The sequence below is a fragment of the Myodes glareolus genome, chromosome 3 (assembly GCF_982192425.1).
Source record: "Myodes glareolus chromosome 3, mMyoGla1.1, whole genome shotgun sequence".
NCBI lineage: Eukaryota > Metazoa > Chordata > Mammalia > Rodentia > Cricetidae > Myodes > Myodes glareolus.
This window is the reverse complement of record NC_142028.1, coordinates 35705962-35732097: the sequence shown is the minus strand read 5'-3', so window position 1 is coordinate 35732097 and position 26136 is coordinate 35705962. Positions and strand designations below refer to the sequence as shown.

Genomic DNA, 26136 nt, shown 5'->3' with positions numbered 1-26136 from the left:
AAGGAGGATTGTGAATTGAAGGCAGCCTAGGCTACCTGCTAATGGACCCTGTCTAAATAAATAAATACTGGAATGAACACATAAGCCAGGTGTGGTGACACACACAGAAATCTTAGCGCTGGAGGCACTGAGACGGGATTATTGCTGTGATTTTGAGGCTACCGTCTTACATAGCAAGACCCTGTCACTCAGAGGTACAGGATTTGCCTAGTGTGGTGCAAAAGCAGTGTGGTGAAGCCCAGGAGTGAGGCCAAGCTCTGCCTTAGACAGCTCATCGATACATTGTATACTTCTGAAACTTAAGTGTTTCAAAGTAATTCTTCCTTTGTAGAAATATTAGGAGCTGGAAAGAGGCCTGGCCATTAAGAGCACTTTTGTTTCCCAGGACCTGAGTTTGGTTCCCTGCTCCCAACATTCTGAACTCCAGCTCCAGGAGATCAGACTCCCTCTTCTAGGTGCTCGCCCCCACACCCCAAGTCTCCCCACCACACACACAGTGCACATAAATAAAAATTTTAAAATCTTAAAGCCAGTCACAGTAGTGTACACCTTTAATCCCAGTACTCTGGAGGCAAAGACAGGATGAACTCTGTGAATTCAAGGCCAACCTGATCTACATAGAAAGTTCCAGGCCAACCAAGGCTACATAATGTGACTGTGCCTCAAGATAAATAAATAAATACTTCTTTTTGTTTGTTTGTTTTGGCTTTTTTGGGGGGGGGCTCTTTGTTTTTTCAAAACAGGGTTTCCCTATGTAACAACTCTGGGTGTCCTGAAACTCAATTTGTAGATCAGGCTGGCCTTGAACTCACAGAGATCCTCCTACTTCCACCTTCCAAGTACCAGGATTAAAGGTGTGTGCCACCACCACCCAGCAAGGTTTTTTTTCTTAAATTGGCTAGGTATATCCAGTTGGTTATATATACCGTGGTGATGCCTGTCAGTCACCTATTGTTCAACCCTCATGAAAGAGACTTTGACCATTTTCTCCTGTCAGAATGTCTCCACTTCGTATACTGCCCCTAGAATCCATCCCTCCTCCTCAGTAGACTCGTTGCTGCCTCCCTAAATTGAACAGCCTCCTGTCAAGCCTCCTTAACCTGCAGATGAGACTTATCTTAGTGTTCTATTTCTTTGAAGAGATGCCATGACCATAGCAACTCCTATAAAGGAAAACATTTAAATAGGGCTACCTTACAGTTCAGAGGTTTGGTCCATTGTCATTATGGCAGGGAGCATGCTGGCAGACATGCTGGAGAGGTAGCTAACAGTTCTACATCCAGCAGGGAGAGAGTCTGGGCTTGGAATGGGCTCTTTGAAACCTCAAAGCCAGCGACAAACTTTCTCTGCCACGCTTCCTAATCCTTTCTAATAGTGCCTCATCCTGGTGACCAAGTATTCAAATCTGTGAGCCTATGGGGCCATTCTCATTCAGACCACCACAGTGCTGAGTTTAAGAAAGGAGACAGCTTTCCTCAAGGCAGAAAGAGGGGGACCTAGGAGTAAAAGCAAGGCCGCTGAATGACTTGAAACACACTTTAGAAGAAAGGACTGGTCCTACGTGGCGCCCAGCAGTAGAGCTGGAGCCCCCAGCCCCATACCCCAAACTGCACCACCATCAAGGGTCTCTGCAGCCCTTCCTGCTAAGCTCATACACAGGGCCCAAGTGTTCTGGCGGATGAACGGTCCCCTCACATATCTATGCTTCTGAGCTGGGGCTAAAGCTCTGAGGGCCCATCTGAGCCAGCAGGAGGATGTGGGTGCAGGGGAGGGTGGCGGTCAGAACAAGCCGGCTGTGGCCAATACATATCACCATCCAAATGTGTGACTGGATCTCGAAATTACCTGTCTTCTTAAAGTGGGTTCTGTTCCCTCTAAGGAAGTCTGTCTGGCTAATAGAACGTCTCTCTGTTCCAGGTGTGCAGACAGACATGCCTATCATCACCTCAGAGAAGTAAGTGAGGGCGACCGTGGCTCTGGTGCAGCTGTGTTTTGGGGCTGGTGTTAAGATAGTCTGTGTGACACAACCTTGTCCCTTTGTTTTCTCCTGATAGAGGATAATACTTGAAAACCGAGACTGAACTTAATGTGGCTCAAATCCCATCTGAAATGTGTTGCTTATTCAGGTCACCCTCCCAAAACACCAACCGCTGTCGAGAATGTCTTATGAAGCCCAGAGACGCCGAGACTTGGGTTCTGAGTAGGCCTCCCACCCGTGTGGGCAGATGGTCCTGCCTTCTTGCTTGCTCTACACACTGTAGAACCAGAGGGTTTCACAGAAGTCCCCATCAGCCCCTCTTAGACATTCTGGAAGCATTTCCTCTGGCTCCTCAGGCACCTCTATGATGCCCATCTAATCCCAACGTACCCTTGGTCCTGCCCATGCATTACCTTTCCTGTTAATTTCTCCCCACTACAGTCCCCTCTACTGCCCACATGTTGGGTCTACAGCCCTTTTCTCTGTACTATCTCTCACTTACTTGGGTTTGAAGTCAGTTCCAGGATATCAAGGCCACACCTGGCGTCTCTGTAGCCTGGACTTAGTGATCCCTTGATAAAACTGGGCCTAAGTGATGGCTCATACCTGTAATCTCAGCACTGAGACATGATTGCTCTGAGTACAAGGCCAGCTTGGTCTACATAGTGAGTTCTAGTCCAGCCTGGGCTACAGGGTAAACCCCTTGTTTTGGTCAGGGTCACTATTGCTGTGATGAAACACCATGACCAAGCAGCTTGGGGAGGAAAGGGTTTATTTGGCTTACACTTCCACATTACTGTTCATCATGGAATGAAGTCAGGACAGAAACTCAAGCAGGAGGCAGGAGCTGATGCAGAGGCCTTGGAGGAGTGCTGCTTACTGGCTTGTTCCACATGGCTTTCTCAGCCTGCTTTCTTATAGAACCCAGGACCACCGGCCTAGGGATGGCACCACTCACAATAGACTAGGCCCTCCCCCATCAATCATTAATTAAGAAAATGCTCTACAGACTTGCCTACAGCCCTGTCTTATGGAGGCATTTTCTTAATTGAGGTTCCCCCCTCTCAGATGGTTCTAGCCTGTGTCAAATTGACATTTTATACTAGCCAACACATCCCTTTCTCATAAACAAAATAGGGGTCTATTCCTCCCAACTCTTATTGTTTATGCTCTAGTTCAGATCCCAGCCCCTCTGTAGAGCCTCACAATGGTAGACTCTCACAACCCTGTGCCCTGCTGGCAACAGAGTGTCAGGGAGACTTGTTCCCAGGTTAGGCTGGGAGTGGGACTTAGAACTTGGCAGAGCCCCCATCCCAAGAGGGCCACAGTACACAGGTCACTGTACTCAAAGCTAGGATTCAGAAACAAGACAGACTGAAGATCCCTCCTCATCAGTCTTGCTGTGTAGATGACGTGAGGTCAGCCTGTCTGAGGAAGTGAGTCCCACCTCCCCAAAGAGCACCACTCAGCAGCACTACAGTGTCTGCAGCATGAGGGCCCCGCAGTGTTTCCTCTTCTCATGTGTGTTACCTTCGGCTGCCAGCCCAAAGGATTGCAGACTCCGTGATGCAAAATAACAGAAGTGGGTCTTCAGTTCTAGAAGCCAACGACCAAAATGAAGGTTTTGGCAGGGCTACCTCCCTCTGGAGGGCACGGGAGGGCTTTTCCTGCTAATCGCGACTTACAATGATATCTGCAGTCCTCAGTCTTCTTGACCAGTCCCTGCTTCCAACAGTGTGTGTGTGTGTGTCCTTGACTGTCTATATTTCTTCCTTCTGTTAAGTACACCAGTCCAGATGACCTCATCTTAAATTGAAAAGATACACTAATGGACTAGCTTTCTCGTGACTAAGTGGGCTCAGCTCCAGAGTGAGAGGCATTGACACACGAGAACAATAAAGCAGCTATTCACGGCCCTGATGCTGGTGCATGTTTATAAGAGGTGCTGTGTACGTGATAGACGTCTCTCAGGTCTCCTAAGTCATCACCAGCCCGTGAATATCCAACCCCTCAGTCCCCTTGATGTCCATGTTCTGCAGGTGAGGAACTGAACCATAGGAAGTTAAGTTCCTCACTTGGTCACAGAGGTTGGAAGACTGTCACTCAAGGAAGTGATGATCAATTGAAGTAACATCTTGGCATCTGTTTTTGTTGTTTTTGGTTTTCCTGGGTTTCTCTGTATAACTTTGGAGTCTGTTCTGGAACTCGCTCTGTAGACCAGGCTGACTCCAAACTCAAAAAAATCTGCCTGCTTCTGCCTCCCAAGTGCTGGGATTCGAGATCAGAATTGGGCCTTCCAGAGCCAGCTCTGGAGTGGCCCAGATAATAGACAGGATGGTCGATCAGGAAGAGGAGGGTGTCTGGCCAGTGGAAGAGGCATGGTCAGGGCCTGGAGCCTGAGAGGTGTGGGGTTCATGCCACCTTGAGTGAGTTTGCTTCAAGTCCTAGCTGCGCCCCCTCCCTCTGCCCTTTTCCCTTCTGCTCCCTGACACCTAACTCTTCTCTGTTCCAGGAGACTTTTTAAGGAGTTCAGCCAATAGGAGGACATCACTCTGGGACCCACATGCCACACACCTAGGCTATTTGCTGTCTGTCTCTTTCATCTCTGGCCTTACTTGGGATTTCTTCTGCACAATCCTGTGGCCACTCATGTTGCAGTATTAGGTCATCTGAGAGAGGACAAGGTGGGAGTGCGGTGGTTGTGGCATGTGACAGAAGAGTCAGGTCCAGGGCCACGTGTAGGTTTTAATACATTGTGCACCGAGACAGACTGAGCTGTGTTTTATGCTACCCCTGAAGCCCTTGCAGTATGAAATCAGATGTGTAACTTCCTACCCAGGAAGTGTTGCACACTTCACAAGCCTCCTCTCAGTTCACCCTGTCACAACCCCCTAATGTGCCACCCTGAGTTTGTAGGTGGGTTCCTGAGCCTGAAAAGGGAGGGTCACACAGCATACATGAGTTCAGGCTAAATCTCAACGTGCAATAAATGAATAATGAATCCTCCATGTTTTGTACTGTAATTCTACAGGTTTTAGAGTAGTCTTGCCATGTTTCAGTCTTTAAATATAAGATTCAACCCAGCCTGGTGTAGCAGGCCCGTGATACCAGCTACCCAAGAAACTGAGGCAGAAGAATTGGCAAGTTCAAGTCCAGCCTGGGCAACTCAGAAAGACACTGTCTCCAAAAACAGTAAATAAATAAAAATAAAAAGAAGGTGGGGATAATGCCCAGTGGTAGAATACTTGCCCTTGCTTGTGGCCCTAGGTCCAATCCCCAGAACAGCAATAAATGAATGAGTCAAAGATTCAGTCCCAATGTACAGGGATGTACTGCTGTCCAGGGTGCCAGCCTCCAGCAGCACAGGGCCCTGGAAGGAACCCACGGAATTGGCGGCATAAGCTAAGACTTTTCTATCTGAGGGGTTAGGGAAAAAGACACACACTCCCTTGATGGCTTCCTTCTTTATTCTCTGTTCTCATGTTCTTTCCGTGTTCTTTCTCAGTTGTATGTAGCTTATATACCCCAACAAAGTTTTTCGGGCAATATGGGAATGACAATGTAGTTACATCCTATTTTTCAAGTAAATTATTATAATGTTAAACATTATGTATTACAGGTGAAAAATATGTTATCCCAAGATCCCACATACATTTATATCCAAGCAACTTGTTATAGGTTAACTATGTGGGCAAGCAAAGTGTTCTTCTCAGTTAGGTCTTTTACTGGCAGGCTGCATTTTGTAGTTACAAAGAAAGGGCCAATTATTTTATTACTTATCTTAAAAGATAATCTTAAAGGAATCCCAAATCTAAAGTTTTATATATGAAAAAGAATCAACCAGCTCCTCTTTAAATCTTTAGGGTACATACCCACCCATTAATAGTTTTTTATCAGGAGACTGAGGGCAGAAATGGGTATAAGGAATTAGTCATCACCTTTGGTCATCAGCCAGTCCTAGCAAGAAAGGCGCGTCAGCTAATGATAATTGGGCTGCTTTGTTCTCATTCCCTGGCCTTAACAGTTCCACATTCAGCTACGTGCCTTTCTAAAGTTTTCGATTGTCCTCTCGGGTTTTTTCACCTCAAAGCTTTCTGGCAAGAACATATTAGTCTGACTTTGTTATCTTCAAAGCTTTGTTTCAGCTGTGATGCACTGCGAAACCGAGCACATCTCCCAACATTAAGGTTAAAAGAATTTAAACTATCTGGGCTACTGGGACTCAGTTGCTAGTCTGTGCAGCTCCTTAGGTGAAACTCACAGGCCCTAGCTGTGCAACAGATCCTTGTATTTATTTTTATTCATCAAAACCCTGTATAGGCTACCATTATTATTATTATCAATTTAAACAGTGCAGCTTAGGAAGGGGTCATCTTGACAACCCACAGATAAAAATGCCCAGTAGAGTGGGATGTTTCCAAGAGATAAACTCACTATATTACAGGGAGTGGAGATCTCCCCACATCCACTCACACTAGATACCAGAGGAATATTGCAGTAACTAGCATGTAAAGGCACAGCAATGGGACAGCTCAGCCCTGGAGGAAAGGTGTCCTGACTACTGGGAAGCCAGGCTACCTGAAGCTGGGGTGCTGTGGGGGATGGTCTCCCCACAGGATATAGGGATCCTGCTCCTCTCCTGGGGAGCAGCTACAGCTGAGTTCTGCTCTGTTCCCTTACAGAAGCGTCCCAGCAGAGCTATCTGATTCTTCCCTGGCTAACACTCTGCTCCGGGAAACCCCCTGCAGAACTGTAGCATCTCCTCTGGGCTCCCCCTGCCAAAATGTAGCATCTTCTCCGGGCTCCGAAGGAAAAGTTGTTACTTTTCCTCCCCTGGCCTTGCTCAGACCTTAAGCAGGGTCCTAGCAAGGTTCTTCTGTTCAGCTCCTCCTTGCTGAGGCCCCCTAGGGAGGTCTGAGCAAGGTTTCTCAGCTCAGTCCCCTAAGGGACATCCCAGCCAGGTTCTTCTGCTTTGTACTGGCGAATGAAGGTCATCACCCAAGACTCTTTTGAGAAAGAGATATATTTGGGGAGGAGGAGTCCAGGAGAGTGGCTGCCTCTACCTACCACTTAAGGGCAGCTCTTAACTGAGGTGGTGGAGAGGCTTATATAGGGCTTTTTATGGGAGGAGTTTTTCCAGGGAGACAGGGGATTGGTCAGTTTAGCTGGTCAAGCAGAAATGGCTCTGATTTCATGGCCCAACTGTTTCTTTCACTGGTCCTTTTTAACTTTTTGACTTTAATCTTTGGACCAGGACTTATTTCTTTCACTGACTCTAATTCTAGGGAGAAAGTGTGTTTCTTTGACACTAGTTTCCGTGCCAGGGCACATGTCTTTAGTCCTGGGTTCAGGGATAAAAATGTTTCTTTCACTGGCTCTGGGTTCAGAGTCAGGGTGCTCAGGGATTGGTCAGTTTCCTGCTCCAGTTGTCCCTTTTACCCTACACCAACACCATAAACTTCAACTGCCACCTGCTGCTCCTCTGGCATGGCCACCAGCAGGGATATATGTTCATCTGTGTGTAGGAAGACCAATGTGAACAGCTTGGGGTTCTGATGAGCCAAGGGGAAGCATTCTTTCTGGGTACAAAAGGCAGTTTGCCTGCTGGATTGTATAGAGATGTGACAGTTCATGCACCCTGATATATCCAGGCATCTGAGCACACAGGTGTAATAAGGGGAGGAATGAAATTACGTGTGTCTTCTTGGGCAAGGGCAGAGCCATGGATGTTGGCTGCTGAGGTCAGCCTTCTGCTGGTCTTTGGTCTGCAGCAGGTTCTGATGTCACAGGAACACAGCCCAGCAATGTCCTGATAACAGCACTGTTGTCTTCACCATAGCCTTTGTACCTTGGCGAGTGCTCAGCCCTTGGAGTGTATAAATTTAATGTATTACTATACTCTCAAGATTCTGTGTGTGTGGTGGCGGCTAATCTTGAATGTCAGCTTGACATATGGGAAGAGGAAACCTCGGTTGATAGCTTCTGTCAGAATAGTCTACAGGGCATTTTCTCAACAGCTAACTGATGGAGGAGGGTCTAGACCACTGTGGGTGGTGCCATCCCTAGTCAGGTGGGCCTGAGCTGTGTAGGAAAGCTGGCTGACCATGAGCTAGAGAGTGAGCTGGTAAACAAAGTTGCTCCAACGCTTTTCCTTCCATTCCAGCCTCCGGGTCCTGCCTGGAGCTCCTGCCCCAGCTTCCTCATGGTGCCTGTAAGCTCTAAGGTGAAATAAACCCCATCCTCCCCAAGTTACCTTTGGTCAGAGTGTTTCATTCCAACAGAAAGCAAAGTCAAGCTGTATATAAGGCAAATCATTTTCCGTATCCAGTGATGTTCTTGGGTGCTGTGAAAACCATTGATTCAAATTCACTTTCCAATGCTATAAACAAAGGACCTTCCTTATACTATGAAAGGGGTGCCTTAAGGAACAATGTGATAACCAAGATTAAAAATAAGTCAAAATGGATCCCAGTATAAGGTGATATTTTCTCTGCCTTATTTACCAGCATCTCTTGGTTTTAAATTACATAAGTTTTCACTCTTTGTTAAGTGGGGATTGATTTTGTCAAAGTAAGCAAATGATATGAAAGGGCCAGTGATACATTCTTGTTGCTGCACAGTTAGATGTGGGAGAATGTGAAGGAGGCAAGCTCTGCCTGTGATCCACCGTTCAGGAAAACTCAACATCTTGGCAGGCCATCTTGTAGGCTTTTTGGTCATTTTGTTGTCTTAGAGTTGAGACGGGCGTGTTATTGCCGATGTTCCTGTTGGCAGGTATCAGCATCGAGTGGACTGGGCCATGGACTTCATGCGTAGACAGGGCCAGGATGAGAGCACTCTGCAGAAGATCCTCAGAGACTACACAGAACCACTGGAGCCCCCTTGCAGAAAGGGGAAAGAAGAGGCCCCACAGCATGATCCACTCAGCTCCGAGACGACCGCCTCCCTGGAAGGCAGAGTGGGAAAGGACAAACTCTCTATGACCCCTGGAGGCGCTGGACGATCAGATGGTGAGGGTCTCAGCACACACTCAGACTGCCTACAGGAGGGGCCTGGCCATGCCACACTCACTGTGGCTAGTCTATCTAGCCTTAATGGACATGTGATAGAGGGCACCACAGTTCTGCCCCAGGTCCCCTGCCAGGAAACCCTCCCTCCCCAGGGTGGCCTTTGGCCTGAAGACAGCAGCCAGGCAGCAGGAGAGCAAAGGGCTGCTCACGAGTATGTCCTCGTTGAGGAAGAGCTGTGTGATGTCCAGGAGGAGGAGGCCTCAGATGAGAAGGTATGTAGAACCAAGGGCCATGCTCCCTCATCTGGGCTTCAGTTACCATCAGCCAGTGTGAGAATGCTGCTGTCAGTCTTGGCTTTGTAAAGAGAGAGTCCGCGTCCATTGCAGTTCTCACTGTGCTGTGTTAAGGTCCCCCCCTCCCCGCTTTGCTATCTGTCACTGTTAGTCTCTCTGGCACAGACTTTGCTGTGACTGGATGCAGATAGGAAGGGTATAGCAATGAGGTCAGTGCTACCCACTGTTGCAGCGTCCTCCAGGACTTTTGGGGCATGTCCCCTGGAAATACAAGACTGTCCGTCATTTCTCCAGAGCCACCTGCTGCTGGCCAGCAGGAGATGTGTGCCCACTGGGCCCGCATGGCGCTGCTGAGGCCGCCACTGAAGCACAGCCCCCATTGCACAGCAGGTGTGAGGACAGTTTCCACTAAAATTTAAATTTAAATTTTTTTTTTTTTAGAACTTAGTTAAAACAAGTAATTCTCTGTGTCTTGTTTGGGAGAAGAAACACAGTGTAATTGCCAGATCTCGGGTATAGCTAAAAGAATGAAGATTTTGATACCTAAGAACAGGTACACAGCTTGGGAGTGGGAGACACTGTTCAGCAGTGGAGTTAGCACTTCTGTGGGACAATCCATGGGATAGTGTTAGCAACAGAAAAACCAGACCCTCCTTTTCCACGAAGGTTGTTTTACACAGCAGTGTGTCAGCATTGAGTGTATGAAGAAGTGTTTGTTTGTGGATTCAGTCTTTGTGACAGGTGGTGCTCACCTGTGTGCAGGTGGTTGATTCTCTTCCTTTCTTCCTTCCTTGTAGTTGCTGCAAAGAAAGAGACTGGTGTGCAGGAGAAACCCATACAGGATCTTTGAGTACCTGCAGCTCAGCCTAGAAGAGGTATGTATGTATCTCGCTGTCTCAGCCCTGGGTGAGTCTAGCCCTGTGTGTTGTGCACCTGAACCCTCCTCAGAGAGCAGTTCTACACAGAATGCTAAGTGTTGAAACACCTGCCGGGATGCTGTCCTCAGCTCTTCCATTGGCTCTGAGAGTGTGTTGGAGCTTGGCTGTAGCTCACAGAAATCACTGAAATAGTGTGTGAGAGCCCCAGGTTCAAACCCTCAGCCAGGAAAGAATAGGAGCATTGAGCATTTAAGGGGTTTATATGAGACTTCCCCTTCTTTCCTTTTCTCTCTTCTCCCCCTCTTTTTCTTCCTCCTCATAGCCCAGGCTAGCCTAAATTCACAGCCTTTCTGCCTTGGGTGTCCTGGGATTCGGGTATGTACCACCACACCCAACTTGAGCTCTTTTCTCATCAAGGTTTCAGAATATTGTCGGGTTTTTCTGTTGTTTGTTTGTTTTGAGGCAGGGTTTCACAGTATAGCTCTGGCTGCCCAAGAACTCATTATATAGACAGTTGTCCTCAAACACATAGATCCCCTTGACAGCCTCCTGAGTGCTGTGATTGAAGGTGTGCATTCATGCCCAGCTAATTTTCATCAACTTTTTAAAAATTTATCTTTATTAAGATCTAATTAGCATACATGTTTATTCATTTGAAGTATGTAACTCAGGCTGGCAACAAAGGTCATTGACCAAGTACCTGCCTGGTATTCACAAAGCCCTGGGTCAATCCCCAATACTGAAAAAATAAATAAATAAAAATACACAGTCTACCTGGTGTGGCCACATGTGCCTGTGGACCCTGTTACTTGGGAGGCTGAAGATGGGTGATCATTTGAGCCCAGAAATTCAAAGTCAGACTCTTTCAAAAAAAAAAAAAAAGTGAGAATTAGAGTTTTTTAAATTGCAGAACACACTGTTTTTAATATGCTCTGTGGATCTGATCACGTACTGCCTGCTGAGTGAGTTGGTTCTAGGCTTTTCCGTCTGCAGAATCACTTGGCGTGCTCCCCTCACTGAATTAGCTACATTCTGAAGTGTCCTCCAAAAAAACGACATCACACTGCCCCTCTGATGTCTTCCTCTAGCTTGTGATCCCACGCAGTTGGGACCCTCCCTTCTTGCTCCCATTCCTCTGCACACAACTATCTTTCTGCTGTTGGAGGCAGTGGGCCCTTCCTGGGCTTCTCAGGTAGCTCTGCAGCTCCGCAGCTAGTGATAGACATGTAGGTCTCTGGAGAGTGTTGTGTTCATCCCCAGTGGTCCCTCCAGGGCTGTGTCTGTAACCCTCCGTTCCCTGGTCCATGCTTCTCTCTTCCTTGCAGGAAGGCCAGTGATAGAAATCTGAATGGGGAGGGCTGTTGGGGACATCACCTTATCTTTTATTTTTTCACATGAGTCTGATGGTCTACCTTGAAATTCAGTAGCCACTGGCCTCATGTGACTGTTTCCATTTAAACTAATTAAACTTGAATAAGTTCAAATTTTCATTATCCAGTTGCCCCAGCCACATTCCTTCCTATCAGTCAGGCACATGTGACCTCTGTGCTGGATGCTGCATAGAACATTTCTAGTTTCTTGGACAGGAGAGGCTGGGGCGACAATGAAATGAGCCAGCATCATACTCCATCAATTTGAGTAGCTACAATTCCACCACAGAAATTTATGATCAGTTATATTACTATTAAAATACTGATCCTAACTATAAAATTACTTCCACCACAACCTTTTGATTTTTTTTCTTTTTTGAGACAGGGTTTCTCTATGTAACCCTAGCTGTCCTGGAACTCACTCTATAAACCAGGCTAGCCTCAAAGTCACAAGAGATTCACCTGCCTCTGCCTCCCGAGTGCTGTGATTAAAGGCATGCGCCACCACCGCCTGGCTTGAATGGCTTTTTTGAGAGCTCGGATTTTTCTCCTTTGCCATATTTAAGGCCAGCTTCACTGTGTATGCATGTAAGAACTTCCCCTGAGTGGCGCTGAGGGTCTGCTTGGTTCAGACCATGCTCGTGTACCAGCAGGAAAAAGAGAGGATCAGCTCTCCCTGGCGTTGGTCTTTAACTTCTTTAGGAAACATGAGAATCATGAGAAAGTGCTGCTGCTGCTGGGGCCGAACCAGGCCTTTGTGTAAGCTGGGCAAGAGGAGGAGGCACTGACCTACCCTAGCCCAAGAACAAAACAGTTGAAATGTTGTAAAAGACAAGGTTAGAATAGTTAAAAGTTTAAGAATGAAAAGATTGGCCCAAAGAGACTAAAGCAGACCACCTGTATGTAAGACGGGATGTCAGTATTCAGTGAAAATCTCATTTCCTGTCAGTGAAGAAAAGACAATGGATCCACAGTGTTTGGGCATCTCATTAACCATGTGGAAAGAGACCTGCAGTCCTGCTTCCTAGTGTATGCCAGAATACAGCTCAGGGCAGTTAAAGAGAGAGCTGCCCGGCATGGTGGCACATGCCTGTAAGTGGAGGCAAAAAGATCAGGAGTTGAAGGTCAGCTGTTTCACATGAATTTGGGTTTGTTTTTTTACTTTAAAATTTAAGTCAGCATACAAAGTATGCTTCATTATGTTCATACGTGTGTGTCAGTATATTTTATTTCTGTTCTAATCTCATTGCCCCCTTCACTCTACTACCCCGCCCTTTGTCCCCTTATTGAATCCCTTGCTGCCCTCAGATAAACACCCCCTGCACTCACCTGGATCCCATTACCTTCTTTTCTTTCCTGCCGCCCCCCAAGATCTTAGCTTCCTCTCACTCACCGCATCCTTTCTCTTGTTATGACTAACACACAAAAATGTAGATATAGAGTCTACATTTGATGGGGGGACCTGCAGAATTTGGACTTCTGAAGCAGGCTGATTTTGCTTCACATAATAATCTCCGTTTTTCTGCAAATGTATTGTTTCATTTTTATTTCTGGTCGAATGAAATCCCGTTGTTCGTGTGTACCGTATTGTTTGTGTGTACTGTATTGTTCGTGTGTGCCATGACTCCTTTATCCTTTGCACAGGGTAGTCATCCTTAGGTGGTGAGAGCAGCATTGTAAACCCTGTGCTTGACTGTTGGGAGAAGGGAAGCTGGTGGGGCCTTGGGGGAATGACGCCAGCAGGGCTGTGTCCCTCCCATTGTGGTCTTTTGTTCAGCCAGCATTTCCTATAGGAGGAGCCAAGACCTCCTTTGTGGTGGACAGGGCAGGGTAGGTGCTGGAGATAAGAGCAGGAAAAAGACCTCCCTCATCCTCCCTGTTCTGGGGATCTGCACAGTTGGGACAGGGGTAGGGAGCCCCTGTGCAGCGCCTACCCCATCTGCCTCACCTGCACCATCCGCTCCAGATACCGGGGTTGCACTGTGCTTGTTCCATTTCATGGAAGAGGGAACATCCACAGTGGTGCTCATTGGCCCATGATTATGTGGGCTCAGCTCCAGGGCTTCAAGAGGAAGTCACACATAATGAGAACAATGGAATAGTGTGTGTGCTGGTCTCAGTGTCTCTGCTAAGGACCGATTTGTATTATCTCGAGTCCTCATATAGCCCTAGATCCTGTTGTGAGCTCTCTGATGGGGAAGAAACTGAACCTCAGGTTGGTTAAGTTCCTTGCTCAAGATCAGTACTTGGACCTCAGCCCTCTGACTCTACAGCCTGAACTCTGAAGCATTTGCTGTGAACTGCCAATGATAAATGGCAATAAATAAGATAGCGGTGATTGGGATCATACCTCTGTGGCACGGCATTTGATTAGCGTGCCTGCAACCCCGGGTTTGCTCCCCGCCGTGTTAAAGATAGAAGTGAACTAATAGACAAAGATAAATGGTTCTGAGCAAGGTAGACCACACCTCTAATCCCAGCCCTGGGAGGCAGAAGCAGAGGAATGTCTGTGAAGTCCAGGTCAGCTTGATGTATATATCAAGTTCCAGGACAGACAGGGATACACAGTAAAACCCTGTCTCAAAAAACAGAAAAGATAAGTAGGGAGAAAATGCTGACCTCATCAACATAGCACACAAGAGGTAGCATTCCTTTGGTTTTCTGATAGTAACATTCCGGGATGTTTCCCTGAGAGGGTTATAGTGAAAGTCAGATATGGCATGTGTCAGGTGCCTCTCCTGGAAGGCATGCAGCTACGTGCGCATCTCTCACCCAGGATGCGACATCCTGGGTAGACTTGGCCCCAGTTTAGCTTCTGTTTCTCTCTGTTGGCCTGGCACGGAATGACAGGTGCGTTTGTTTGTTTGTTTGTCCTCTAAATTTAAAAAATGAGCTCCAGCGAAATTTGGTTTGACTGTTGCTTGTAGAATGGTGTAGCTTACTAAGGGGAAGCTTCCCCTCTGCTTGTTGAACGTAACAATTCTCTTTGAGTTCACGTTCAGAATCAGATATCACATTAACTTAATGCAAATGCAAAGCCCTTGTGCATGTCCCTCCTGGTGGGAGTTCTTGACTCTTCGGTAGCTTACATTCCCTCCCCCACAGCAAGTTTTCTTCTCTCTAAATTATTGACACCATCATAAATTACGAATTCACAGTGACTGCATCACCTGAGTGGCTTTTGCCTGTCCCTCTGTTGGACGCTGACAGCTGTAACACAGATAGCATCTTCCACAGCCGGCGTCTTCCCTGTCAGGCTCTTGAACCATGCTCATGGCTAACTACCATTTGGCTGATTCTCTGTGTGTGTGTGCTCTCTCTCTCTCTCTCTCTCTCTCTCTCTCTCTCTCTCTCTCTCTCTCTCTCTCTCTGTCTTCCATTTAGGAGTCTTGTGATCCTAAGATCCTAGGAGTCATGGCTACTCCATAGCTTTGGTAAGGTCTGCCTTTGAGAACTGGCTTTCCAGTGCTGTGGGCCCTGACCTGAGTAAGCCCTGTGATGGGAAAACTATCATCAGGATCACTTCCACCTGAGCACCCAAAAGGGGAAGCTTGCTGGTGATGCTAGCTTTGCAGAGATAAGGGTTAAGGGCACTGGCTCTTACCCTCAGGAGGACCTGAGCTCTGTTCCCAGTACCCACATGGTGGCTCCAGTTCCTGGAAATCTTATGCCCCCTTCTGGCCTCCTTGGATTCCTGGCACACATGTGATACACTTACATACATACATGCAGGCAAAATACCCATATGCATAAAATAACAATTGAAAATAAAAGCAATTTAAACCACCTCAATGGGGGCTGGAGAGATGGCTCAGTGGTTAAGAGCACTGACTGCTCTTCCAGAGGTCCTGAGTTCAATTCCCAGCAACCACATGGTGGCTCACAACCATCTGTAATGAGATTTGGTGCCCTCCTCTGACATGTGGGCATACATAGAGGCAGAATGTTGTATACATTATAAATAAATAAATCTTTAAAAAAAATAAAATAAACCACCTCAATGAAAGCTTGTACCCAGGTCTGCTAGACCTTACTCCATCTCCACTCTGATCCTCTGAGGCTGATCCTTTTTTTTTTTTTTTTCACCTTTCTGAACCAAGAAATACAAATTTGGCAAAATGAAGGGAACAGATTTATCTTTTCCATTGTGTTTCTGGTCACCTGGTCCATCCAAAAACTACAGTGTTCAGTAGTAATAAAGGTGAAGGCAAGGGTAAGGCCAACACGAGGTTGTGGGGCCTGTGGGGCTGTGGGTAGCACTGAGAGAACCAGACCAGCCTCAGGACAGGTGGGCCCTGGAAAGCAAGACAAGGCTGTGGGGCCTGTGGGGCCGTGGGCAGCAGAGAGAACCAGACCAGCCTCAGGACAGGTGGGCCCTGGAAAGCAAGACAAGGCTGTGGGACCTGTGGGGCCGTGGGCAGCAGAGAGAACCAGACCAGCCTCAGGACAGGTGGGCCCTGGAAAGCAAGCCCAGCAGGTGCAGAACACCCAGTGGATCTAACTGTCTGTGCCTAAGCCAAGGCAGGAACCCGGGTTCCTTTCCTTCTTTTAACACAGCATTGAACCCTCACCAAAGGAGAGCTAGACACTCTCACAGGCTGAGGGACAACATCAGGCTGCTCTGCCTGCTGTGATCTGGAGAAGACAGGCAGAAGAGTTGCTCGAGCCTGCGGTGAGGACAGGGCCTTTAACATGGTAGACAGCAAGAGTGGAAGGGCTGGGCGTGTTCCAGAGCAGGACTGAGACACCGTGCCTGCTCTGAACAGTATCTCTATGAGAATAACTGTTTCCCTGTGGCAGGTGTTTGACTCTTTCACTCTTTGCTCTTTGGGGCCACCACCCAGCTCCCAATGAGTGCACTGAGACTTATTATTACTTATAAATGCCCAGCCTTAGCTTGACTTCTTTCTAGCCAGCTTTTCTTAACTTAAATCATCCCATCTACCTTTTGCCTCTGGGCTTTTACCTTTCTCTGGTCTATATTCCTTCCTTTCCTTCTTACTCCATGGCTGGCTGGGTGGCTGCCCCTGACATCCTCCTCTCCTCCTTTTCTCTGTTCCTCCCTCTTCTCCTTCTCTTCTATTTATTTTCTCTGCCTGGCAGCCCTGTCTGGTTCTCTCTCCTGCCTCACTATTGACCAGTCAGCTCTTTATTAGACCAATCACGTGTTTTAGACAGGCAAAGTAACACAGCTTCGCAGAGTTAAACAAATACAACATTAGAATGTAACACATCATTGCATCATTAAACAAATATCCCACAGCATAAAGGAATGTAACACATTTAAAACCAATATTCCACAACATTTTCCAATGAGTGAGATTACTGGTGCTATTTCGCAATCACCGTGAGGTCTGGCTGTGATGGGCTCTGCCATGGTCTCACCAGAGGCTTTGGGCTTTTCTGCCCCTACCTGTGTCCTCCCCACCTAGCAGGAACATGAATGAGGCAGACAGCTTTTTGAGTTTAAGATCTAAGACCTCCAGACAGCATTGGAGAGCTGCAGCTGTGGAGAGCATCAGCCCAGTGGCTCTGGATGGTTCCGAGGAAGTCACTGAGGGGCTAAGGCCCTGCACCCTCTCATCTCTGGACACTTCTGCACCTTTCAGCTTTCTGGTCCCTTGTTGCTACATGTACCCCAGGTTAAGACAAGAGGGGACAGTGAGGAAAAGCCAAGTCCTGTTTGTACTCAAGGGCCCTCCTGCCCTGCACCTGGAGGCAGGGACTGTTTGTAATTATTTGTGGGCAGCGTGTCTCATGCCTTTTCAAACACTTTGATGTTAGGAAAGTCAGATTGGGATATAGTTTGGTAGGGTAGTTCAGCCATGCAGGAGGAGGTCCTCAGTCTGCAGCACTTCAGTCAGTGAACCACAAAGTACGCCAGTGTCACTAAAGCTGTCTTTTAGTGCTGCCCACCACCCCATCTCCTGGGCGCCTGAGACCTGAGGGCCGTAGTAAATCCTGACTGCCTGGGGCAAAAGCCACAACATGTAGCTGTTGGGACTGGATTAGCGTTTGGAAGCATGTTGGCTTCATCAGAAAGCTATTGTTATTTCTGTTGGGTGATGCTGGGGTGAACCATGGGCGTGCAAGGTAAGGTTGCTTACCTGCCCACCCTAAAAGACTGCTTCTAATGGGAGCTTTCCCTGCTCTGTTGTAGGCTTTCTTCCTGGCATACGCCCTGGGATGTTTAAGTATTTACTATGAAAAGGTAAGTTTCTGTATGCACATAATCTCACAGTTCCCCTGTTCAGTAGGTTGAGCCCCTTCCCATAGAGCTGTAGCACAAATGTGTCAACTTTGACTGGAAAAAAAGTAGGAATTATCTTTTTCCTATAAGTTTTGGGTTTGGAGCCTCAGCTGGAGCAGTTCAGGCACAAGCCAGGGTGAACCTTTTAGGGTATGTCTTTCTCAGAACCTGTGGGAAGTGCAAGGAGAAGGAAACCTGTGTCTGGATGGTACTAAAATCACCAGCAAAAAGCAAAGATCTGCAGGCCAGGAGCAGCTCAGGAGCAGAGTGCCTGCTTGGCATGTTTGAGGCCTTGTTCCATCCCCAGCACTGGGAGAATGATCAAGGTCACCGATGTGACTTTAAATTCAATGGTTTTTGTTTGTTTGGATTTTTTATATTTTGGTTTTGTTTTTGTTTAATTTTTATATGTATAGGCATTTTGCCTGCATGTTTGTGCAGCCCATTCGTGTTTGATCCTCGGAGTCCACAGAAGGCCTTGGTCTCCTGGAACTGGAGCACAGACAGTTGCGCTGCCGTGCAGATGCTGAGAATGGACCGTGCTCTTACTTACGGCAGAGCCATTTCTCCAGTCCCTTGCTTTTGTTTTTGAGTTGAGATCTCCCTCTGTAGCCTAGGCAGGCCTGAAACTCACTAAGTGCTGGAATTACCTGTGTGAGCCCAGCTTGCCTGTGCTGTTTCCGATCCTTTCTGCCTCTTAGTAGGAGTTGCATTAACAAGCTAACTGAGGCTCAGGAAAAATAAGTAACTTAGCCAAGGCCTCCTGGCTAGTGTGGTTAGAATCAGCTGGTTAACCCGTATCTGGGTGACTTCAAAATCTATGGTTTCACCTTGGCCAGGGTGTTGCCACTGCTGATCTCTAGGCAGATGAAGAAGGGGTGGCCTGTCACTGGACATCCTTTGTCCCTATTTTCCTTGATGTAATGCCTATTCAAAGTAGGTAAGATACAAGAAAGAAGGCAAACGGCAGAGAAAGTGCTTGTGTCTGCTTCTTAGGGAATCCCCAGGCACCCTGCTGGGACTCCATCTTCTTAGGGAAACTTAGTGAGGAATTGAAGCCACACATACAGGGACAAAAACTAACCCTAGGTGTTTATAAGAGCTATTTGTGACCTAGGGACAGAGTCCAGGGCCTTGTTGACGCTAAGCACATGCTCTACCAGTGAGCCATGGCCCAGCCATATTGAGCCTAGGCTACAAAGGGAGATCTCAACTCAAAAACAAAAGCAAGGGACTGGAGAAATGGCTCTGCCATAAGTAAGAGCACGGTCCATTCTCAGCATCCACACGGCAGCGCAACTGTCTGTGCTCCAGTTCCAGGAGACCAAGGCCTTCTGTGGACTCCGAGGACCAAACACGAATGGGCTGCACACCTATACACCTAAAAGTCAAACAAACAAAAAAAGCTTAGGCTGAGCTGAACTGAGCACTGAGTCTCACAGAATGACTGAGACCCAGCCAGCTAAAGGGTTAATTCTTTACCAAGCAATAGAATCAGGAAAGGCTTGCCAGGAGGTGGTGGAACACGCCTTTAATCCCAGCACTTGGGAGGCAGAGGCAGGCGGATCTCTGTGAGTTTGAGGCCAGTCTGGTCTACAACTGCTAATTCCAGGACGGGCTCCAAAGCTACAGAGAAACCCTGTCTCAAAAAACCAAAAAAAAAAAAAAAAAAAAGAATCAGGAAAGGCTCTTTTCAAACCCGTCCAGTTACTTGTGACTGTTTTCTGAAGGAACCTGAAAAGCATTCTTGTTCTGTTCAAGTCCCCTCTCTGGACACAGCTGGGTTATGCTACACCCTCAGGTGCCTGAACACAGCTGGGTTAGCACTGTACGGCTTGCTGTGCCCACAGCTGGGTTTTCAGACTGCGCCGTCAGGTGGCCATTCTCCTATCTGAAAGCTGAGATGGAGCCAGGAATTGTCTTTGGGTCTTGAATGAAAATTTCACTTACAGAATTATTTTTTACTCTCCCACACCTGGCCTGGCGTTGCAGTAGTTGCTTACTAAAGGGCAGTGTATGCTAACACACTCCAATGGGCCTGTTGTACTGGAGTTTAACATCACACGCTGGTTTCTTTGCCAGAATGTCATTACCCAGATCCCCACCTTTTTACATGGCCTCTGACCCCTTGACCTTTGAAAAGTTTTTGCACCCTATAAGCCTCTCCACCAATCCAAATCAGACCAAATCAACTTGAATTAGAAAAAGCCCAGATTTAATGGGTAAAACCCTAGATGGTTTTCAGAAGAGGTGAGTGAGAGCCTTGGGTGGGAGCTACATGGGTCGTTGGAGACTTTTCTGGTAGTCCATGGGAAGCAGATACGAGAAGACTGCAAGTTCAAGGCTAGCCTAGGCTACAGCTGTGAGACTCTGTCTCAAAAAAAAAAAAAAAACTGTCCCCACACCCACAAAAACAATTCTAATAATATGTGCACAGCTTTTTTAACTGCACATATGTAGGGCAGCTGGGCTGTAGCTCAGTGGTAGAACACTTGCCTAAGTGTGCACAAGACCTGTTTTGCATACCCAGCACTGAAGGGGGAAAAGTGTGATTAAATTAACATGACCCAAATTACCAAGGTTGCTCATGTTGCTTTCTCTTGCTTGAGATGGACCTCACAGTAGCACCTGTGTTACGAGGAGCCATACATAGTGGTTGCTGTCGCATAGTCAGTGTGGGTCAGGTCTCCTGAATGAAGCCCCTCTTGTTTGTCTCCATTGCTGCTGTGGTACCATGCTAATGTAGATGTGTGCTCGCTCACCGAGTGGGAGTGAAGACACACAAACTAATGTCTTTTTTTCAAACAACAACTTTAGGAGCCTTTAACAATAGTAAAGCTCTGGCGAGCCTTCACCGCGGTTCAGCCCACCTTCAGGACTACCTACATGGCCTACCACTACTTCCGAAGCAAAGGCTGGGTGCCCAAAGTGGGGCTCAAGTACGGAACAGATCTGTGTGAGTAGCTCTTGGTGTGTGTGTGGCAGATTCGAGAACAGGGTCAGCCTGTTTTGTCTGGGAGGTTGGGCTAGCTATCTGTGCTGTTGATGATTTGGATATGAATGCTGGGTATTTGGATGGGATGGGTTAAGTGCACAGAGTGAGAAGGCAGTGTGTTGGGGACTCTGCAAAGCAGACGCCGGCTTTTCTAATCTCAGACGAGAGTTCCGTTGTATTGCTGATTGCACCTCAGTCATGGTCTTGTGTGATTTTGGTCAGGCCTGCGTCCTTGCAGCTTCGCTTGCCTCATCCTCCAAATGAGAAGAGTCCTGGAGTTGCGATGATGGCCCCAGCTGTCGTTTATTGAACACACTCTCGGGTGTGTGCTGTACATCGTGTGACACTCATTCCTCATGGCAGCCTTTGCTGTCCTGTGTGCCCTGGTGTGCAGGCTCACGGGCACTTCACGTCACTGCCTCTGCGGGGGTCCCCTGGGGCTGTGAGCTTATGTGAGAGAGTTGTATCCGGGAAGGGCTTGCTGGGCAGAGCAAACAGTGAGAATAGAGGCGAAGGCCAGTCTCAGGAACTACACAGAGGCAAGAGTGTGGAGAACACGGGTCCTGAGGGTCAGGCTGGGCCCGGATCTGGGATTTGGAAAAATGAAAAGTCTTTGAAGTGACCTGGTCTAGTGGGACCCTCTGTGTGCTCACTTACCAGTGCCTGAAGAGGCCCGGAATGGAGGAGAAACTGGGTGGTGACGCTGGGCCTGACCACCCACCCGCAGAGCAGTGGCGCTGTGTAGAGGAACCTGGTGGCTTCTAGACCCTGGCTGGTATTTGTGCTGTGTTCAGTGTCTGGTGGAGGCTCAGCTTGAGAGTTCTCATCTGAAATGCTTGGCCACAGAAGCATTTTGGGTTTCAGGCACTTACAGGGCAAGGTTTCATGGCAAAGGACTTTAAGTTTAAACACAGACATCACTGTGGTTTGTGTCTACCTTGAACACTAGGCTGGACTTAATTAATATTCTTCGTCTTTTTAATGGTTTATGCATAAACATATCTTCATGTTGTGGAAGTTTCTAGTTGTGGCATATCAGCACTCAGCAAGCTTCAGACTGGAGACAGGGGTAGAACTGGTAAGCTTTGGCCTTTTGTGTCTGAGGCCCTGATTGTGATCACCAGCAAGGAAAAATTCAGATATCTGTGCCTCAGAGATTGGTGACGCTCTCTCTGTTTACAAGAGGGGACAGGCAGTCCTGGGGTACAGGAGCACTATGCCAGCCCCTGGGAGCTGTAGGTGATAGTGACCCTCTATCCAGCTCTAGAATCAGATAAGTCGCCAAATCCCATTTCCATACTGGTCATATGAATGAGTGTTTTCTGGGTCTTTTCATAAGCATTTGTGGGACTTGGATAAAGAATTCAAGGTATTTGAGAGACCTGAAAGTTACAGCCTTTCAGGTCATGAGGCCGTCACAGCTTGTTCCATATGTTTCTGCACCTTTTAGAATAACCCAAAAAAGCCAATGCAGTCTTTAGAATTCCTAATGCTGGGGCTGGAGAGGTGGCTCAGTGGTTCAGGGACCTGGGTTTGTTTCCCAGCACCCACACGGTGGATCACACCCATCTGTGACTCCAGTTCCAGAGAATCTTACTTCCTCTTGAGCCTCTGCTGGACACCAAGCATACGTGTGGTGCACAAAAACGCATGCAAGCAAAATATCCATATAATAAAAAATTAAAAATAAATCAAAATTGTAATGCTCTAAAGTAGATCGTGCTTAACCTGGTGCTACTAGAATTCTCTCCCAGATTGTGGCATAAGCATCATCCACCCCTGCTTGTGTCCTAGTGTCCCTGTGAGGAACCGAAGAACAATCTGCCAAAGCTCACTCTGGGGAGCAGTCAGTTGACTGGGGTTTTTTGTGGTTTTTTGTTGTTCTTGTTATAGGTGAGGGGCTACTTACAGTGCTGTGGGTGCTCCTTTCCCCCCAACAGGCCACACCTAGAAAGGATGAGGGTTCATCACGTAGACCCATAGATGGGCCCCACCCCACACTATACCCTAGTCTTCCCAGGCCTATATACACTAGTCCCTCCCCTAGGCCACATGTAATTAAGGCGGAGTTGCATACAGCAGGTGGTAGGGAGTGCTGGGTACTCAGGTGAGGGTCTCATGACCATCCCCACCCCTCCATGGTGGGCATAAACAGTCAACAAGCTTGACTGAGATCACCCATTTCCAAGGGGGCACAGCTGAACCCCCCAGAGGGTTGCCTGGCTCCGAGGATAGTCACTCACAACACCTGGAATTGTGGGATAGTCTTCAGGGTACCAGCAGCCCAGAAATCTCCTTCTGCACAGCAGCCGGTAGGTTGCTATGAGCCCATCCCTGTTTCTTCCACCCTGGATGACACACAGGCTGATGGGGTGAGCTGTGCTTGTTGCTGGAGGTATTAGTCCCAGATCATCTTTGAGCTGAGGATGGCCTTGTTTTGTTTCTTTTGACTTCCTCTCATCCTCACTGCTGTGATCACAGCCACTCCACCTACCTAACAGGTCTCCACCATTCTCATCCTGAGAGCGGAATAGGAGTTGAAGCAATCAGCCAGGCTGCCCAGTATGGTGAGAGGCAGCATGGATAACAGAGCTCCTGGGTTCACAGCTGGATCTACTTCTTATCGACTACGCAAGCTTATCTGGTTTCTTCATTCGCCTGAGCTCTGTCTTATCACCATCATGTGATGCTGAGGAAGCATCTTTGTAGAGCACTTCTGGAAAGGGCTGGCTGAGGCGTGTCCACGTGACTCATGACTTCCTCAAAGCATTGAGCCCCCCCCCCAAATGTGGGGTGAAGATACAAATTTGGTTCCAGACATGGATTCAGAGGGTAGAGAGAACCTTCATTTCTTGAAGCACCCTTGGATGCTTAATTTTTTGTTTGTGTCTTGAAATGGAGTTTCATCGTGTAACCCAGGCCTCTCTCACAGCTGAACTACCCTCCTGGCCCAGCTTCCCGCCTAGCTCGGATTACATGCGTGTGTCACTGTGCCCAACAATGCCCTCATTTTAGTCTCTTGGAAAGCAGTTCAGAGAGGTAATTGGTCTAAAGTCTCACATCCTGAGTTGTCAGAGATTAGGCAGGAAGCAATGGTCCTGGGTCCACCTTCATCCCATTGCTGTACCCCCAAAAGCAGAGAGTTGTTTGAATGTATTTGGATGTTTACTTGATGGGAACTGAGATGCGGAAACAGAAACACTGCATATAAGAAATGAGTACTCAAATGGCAGTGTGACCACAGAAAATAGACTAGAAAACAACAGCTAGGTGAAGGGGTTCTGCAGTGTTCTGGGGGTCCTGAACTGGTTCCAGGATCACTGTCTTCCAAAAGGAAATTGTAGCTATTGCTCAAGGGAAACGAACTTTCCTTGACCTTTCCTTTAATGGGGAGTAAAGGAGCAGCCAGTGTCACGGGGCTAGCATGTGGCAGCAATAGTGGCATAGCCGGAGGTTACTTACAGATTTTGGCCTTCGGTGCTTGGCCGTAGCATTCATTGTTTGTTTATTTAAGGCCTAGGGGCTTAGTATAGAGTTCCCTTTTATTTTACATGAAATCCCATAAACATCTCCAGTTAGCTCCAGATGAACTCTGACAGGTGCTCAGGGTCCCAGGCTTCTGGTTGCTGTCTTCAGCACAGGCTCTTAGGATCACTCACTAAGTGCTAAACTCATGGCACATGACACAGCACAGGCCAGGCTGGCTGCTCAGGAACTGCCTGGAGGAAGCGAGATGGCCATAGCGGGCAGCTAGCCAGTACCTGCCACCAAAGGGTCCCTGCAGAGGTGTACAGTCCTTAGGCCCAGACTCCTTCAATGAGAGACACTTTTTGATCAGTGCAGTCTGGCTTCACTCCTTCATGTGTAAGATCCCCACGAGAAAGGCAGTCTGGTCACTGGGCAGAGTGTGTGGTTATGGATCTTTTATAGCCTCTTGGCTGAATTTCTTTCTTATTTATTTTAGCTTTTATTTCTGTGTGTGCATGAGCTCAGGTTTGCAAGGGCACATGTGCCATGGTGTGGGCACAGTGTATGGGCACTCATACCAAGCATTTTTACCTGCTGAGACATTTTGCCAGCCCAAGCATGTGAGTGTGTGCAATACATGCATGTGACTGTAGTCAAGCATGCATCAGGAGGTCATAGGAGGGTGTCAGGTGGCTTCTTCTGTCATTCTTTGCCTTATTTCCTTGAGACAGGGTCTCCCAGTGAACCAGAACAGAAGCTCATTGTTTTGGCTGGTCTGGCCAGCAAGCTCACGAGATCCACCTCCCACCTCCCACACCCCACAGCACACCACACCCCAGCCCCTCCATCCCTGCTGCTGGGGTTACAGGCATGTATAACCATAACCTACCTTTATGTGGTGTTGGGGTTTGAAACTCAGGGTCCTCATACTCAAACAGTGCTCTTACCACTGAGCCATCTCCCCAGGACCTGGATTTCTACACTTAGGTAACCCAAAGGCTGAGAAGTGACCCTTGGCTTCCCCTAAAATAAGCTGGAAGTTTGCTCATCTGCTATGCTCACCTGCCACAGCAGAGGGGGCTACCCTCGCTCTGAGTTTGGTTGACTTGAAACAAATCACAAATACTGTACATTTTATGGACTTCATGGTTTTCCTACCATGTTACACACATGGAGAAAGACAAGACCCACTTGTGAGTAGGAGTATGGCCTGGGCAGAGTGAATCACTGGACTCAGTCCCAACACCTGAAGGAAGCCAAAAAAGAATGGCTTGTGTTTAACCTGGGAGCTGCTTATGGGGTGGACAAGGATGTCGAGGTTTGGCAGCGGATCTGACTGACTTCTTTGTTTCTGGGAAGGAGTTTGGATGTGAAGCCAGCTCGGGGGCAGAGAGCAGGGTGTCCTCGTGCAGAGAGCGGGGTGCTTGCCTCACTCTGGCCTGGCTGTGATGGGCTAATGTCTCCTTTCTCCCCTTTGCAGTGCTGTATCGGAAAGGCCCTCCGTTTTACCACGCAAGGTTTGGAAAATTTTTAAATTAATTGAAAAAACACAAGGAAATTTCTGGCTTCAAGTTTCATTTTCAATGTCTCAGAAACAATTAAAAGTCATATTCCTAGCCAGATGGTAGTGCCAGCGCACACCTTTAATCCCAGCACTCAGGAGGCAGAGGCAGGCAAATCTCTGAGTTCAAGACCAGCCTGATCTACAAAGGGAGTTCCAGGACAGCTGGGGCTGCACGGTGAAACCCTGTCTCAAAAACTAAAGACTAAAAACAGTGGTATTGCTAGAACTAGAGAGATGACTTAGTGGTTAAGAGCACTGGCTGCTTTTCCAGAGGATGCAGGTTCAGTTCTCAGCACCCACGTGGTATCTTTCAACAAGAGGACCCAATAT

The 26136-nt window shown here is 47.8% G+C and overlaps 1 protein-coding gene across 4 annotated transcripts in view; it reads left to right on the top strand.

The window, feature by feature from the left end:
• Positions 1–26136, top strand: part of Tsen2 (tRNA splicing endonuclease subunit 2) — a 39283-nt gene that overhangs the window by 9697 nt on the left and 3450 nt on the right. For all 4 annotated transcript variants that reach the window (XM_085686887.2, XM_085686889.2, XM_085686890.2 and 1 more), the window contains exons 4-9: positions 1918–1954; positions 8753–9260; positions 10079–10156; positions 17690–17740; positions 20597–20735; positions 25723–25759. In XM_085686887.2, the coding sequence (XP_085543013.2) occupies positions 1918–1954; positions 8753–9260; positions 10079–10156; positions 17690–17740; positions 20597–20735; positions 25723–25759 (850 nt within the window). The remainder of the gene's footprint in view (positions 1–1917; positions 1955–8752; positions 9261–10078; positions 10157–17689; positions 17741–20596; positions 20736–25722; positions 25760–26136) is intronic.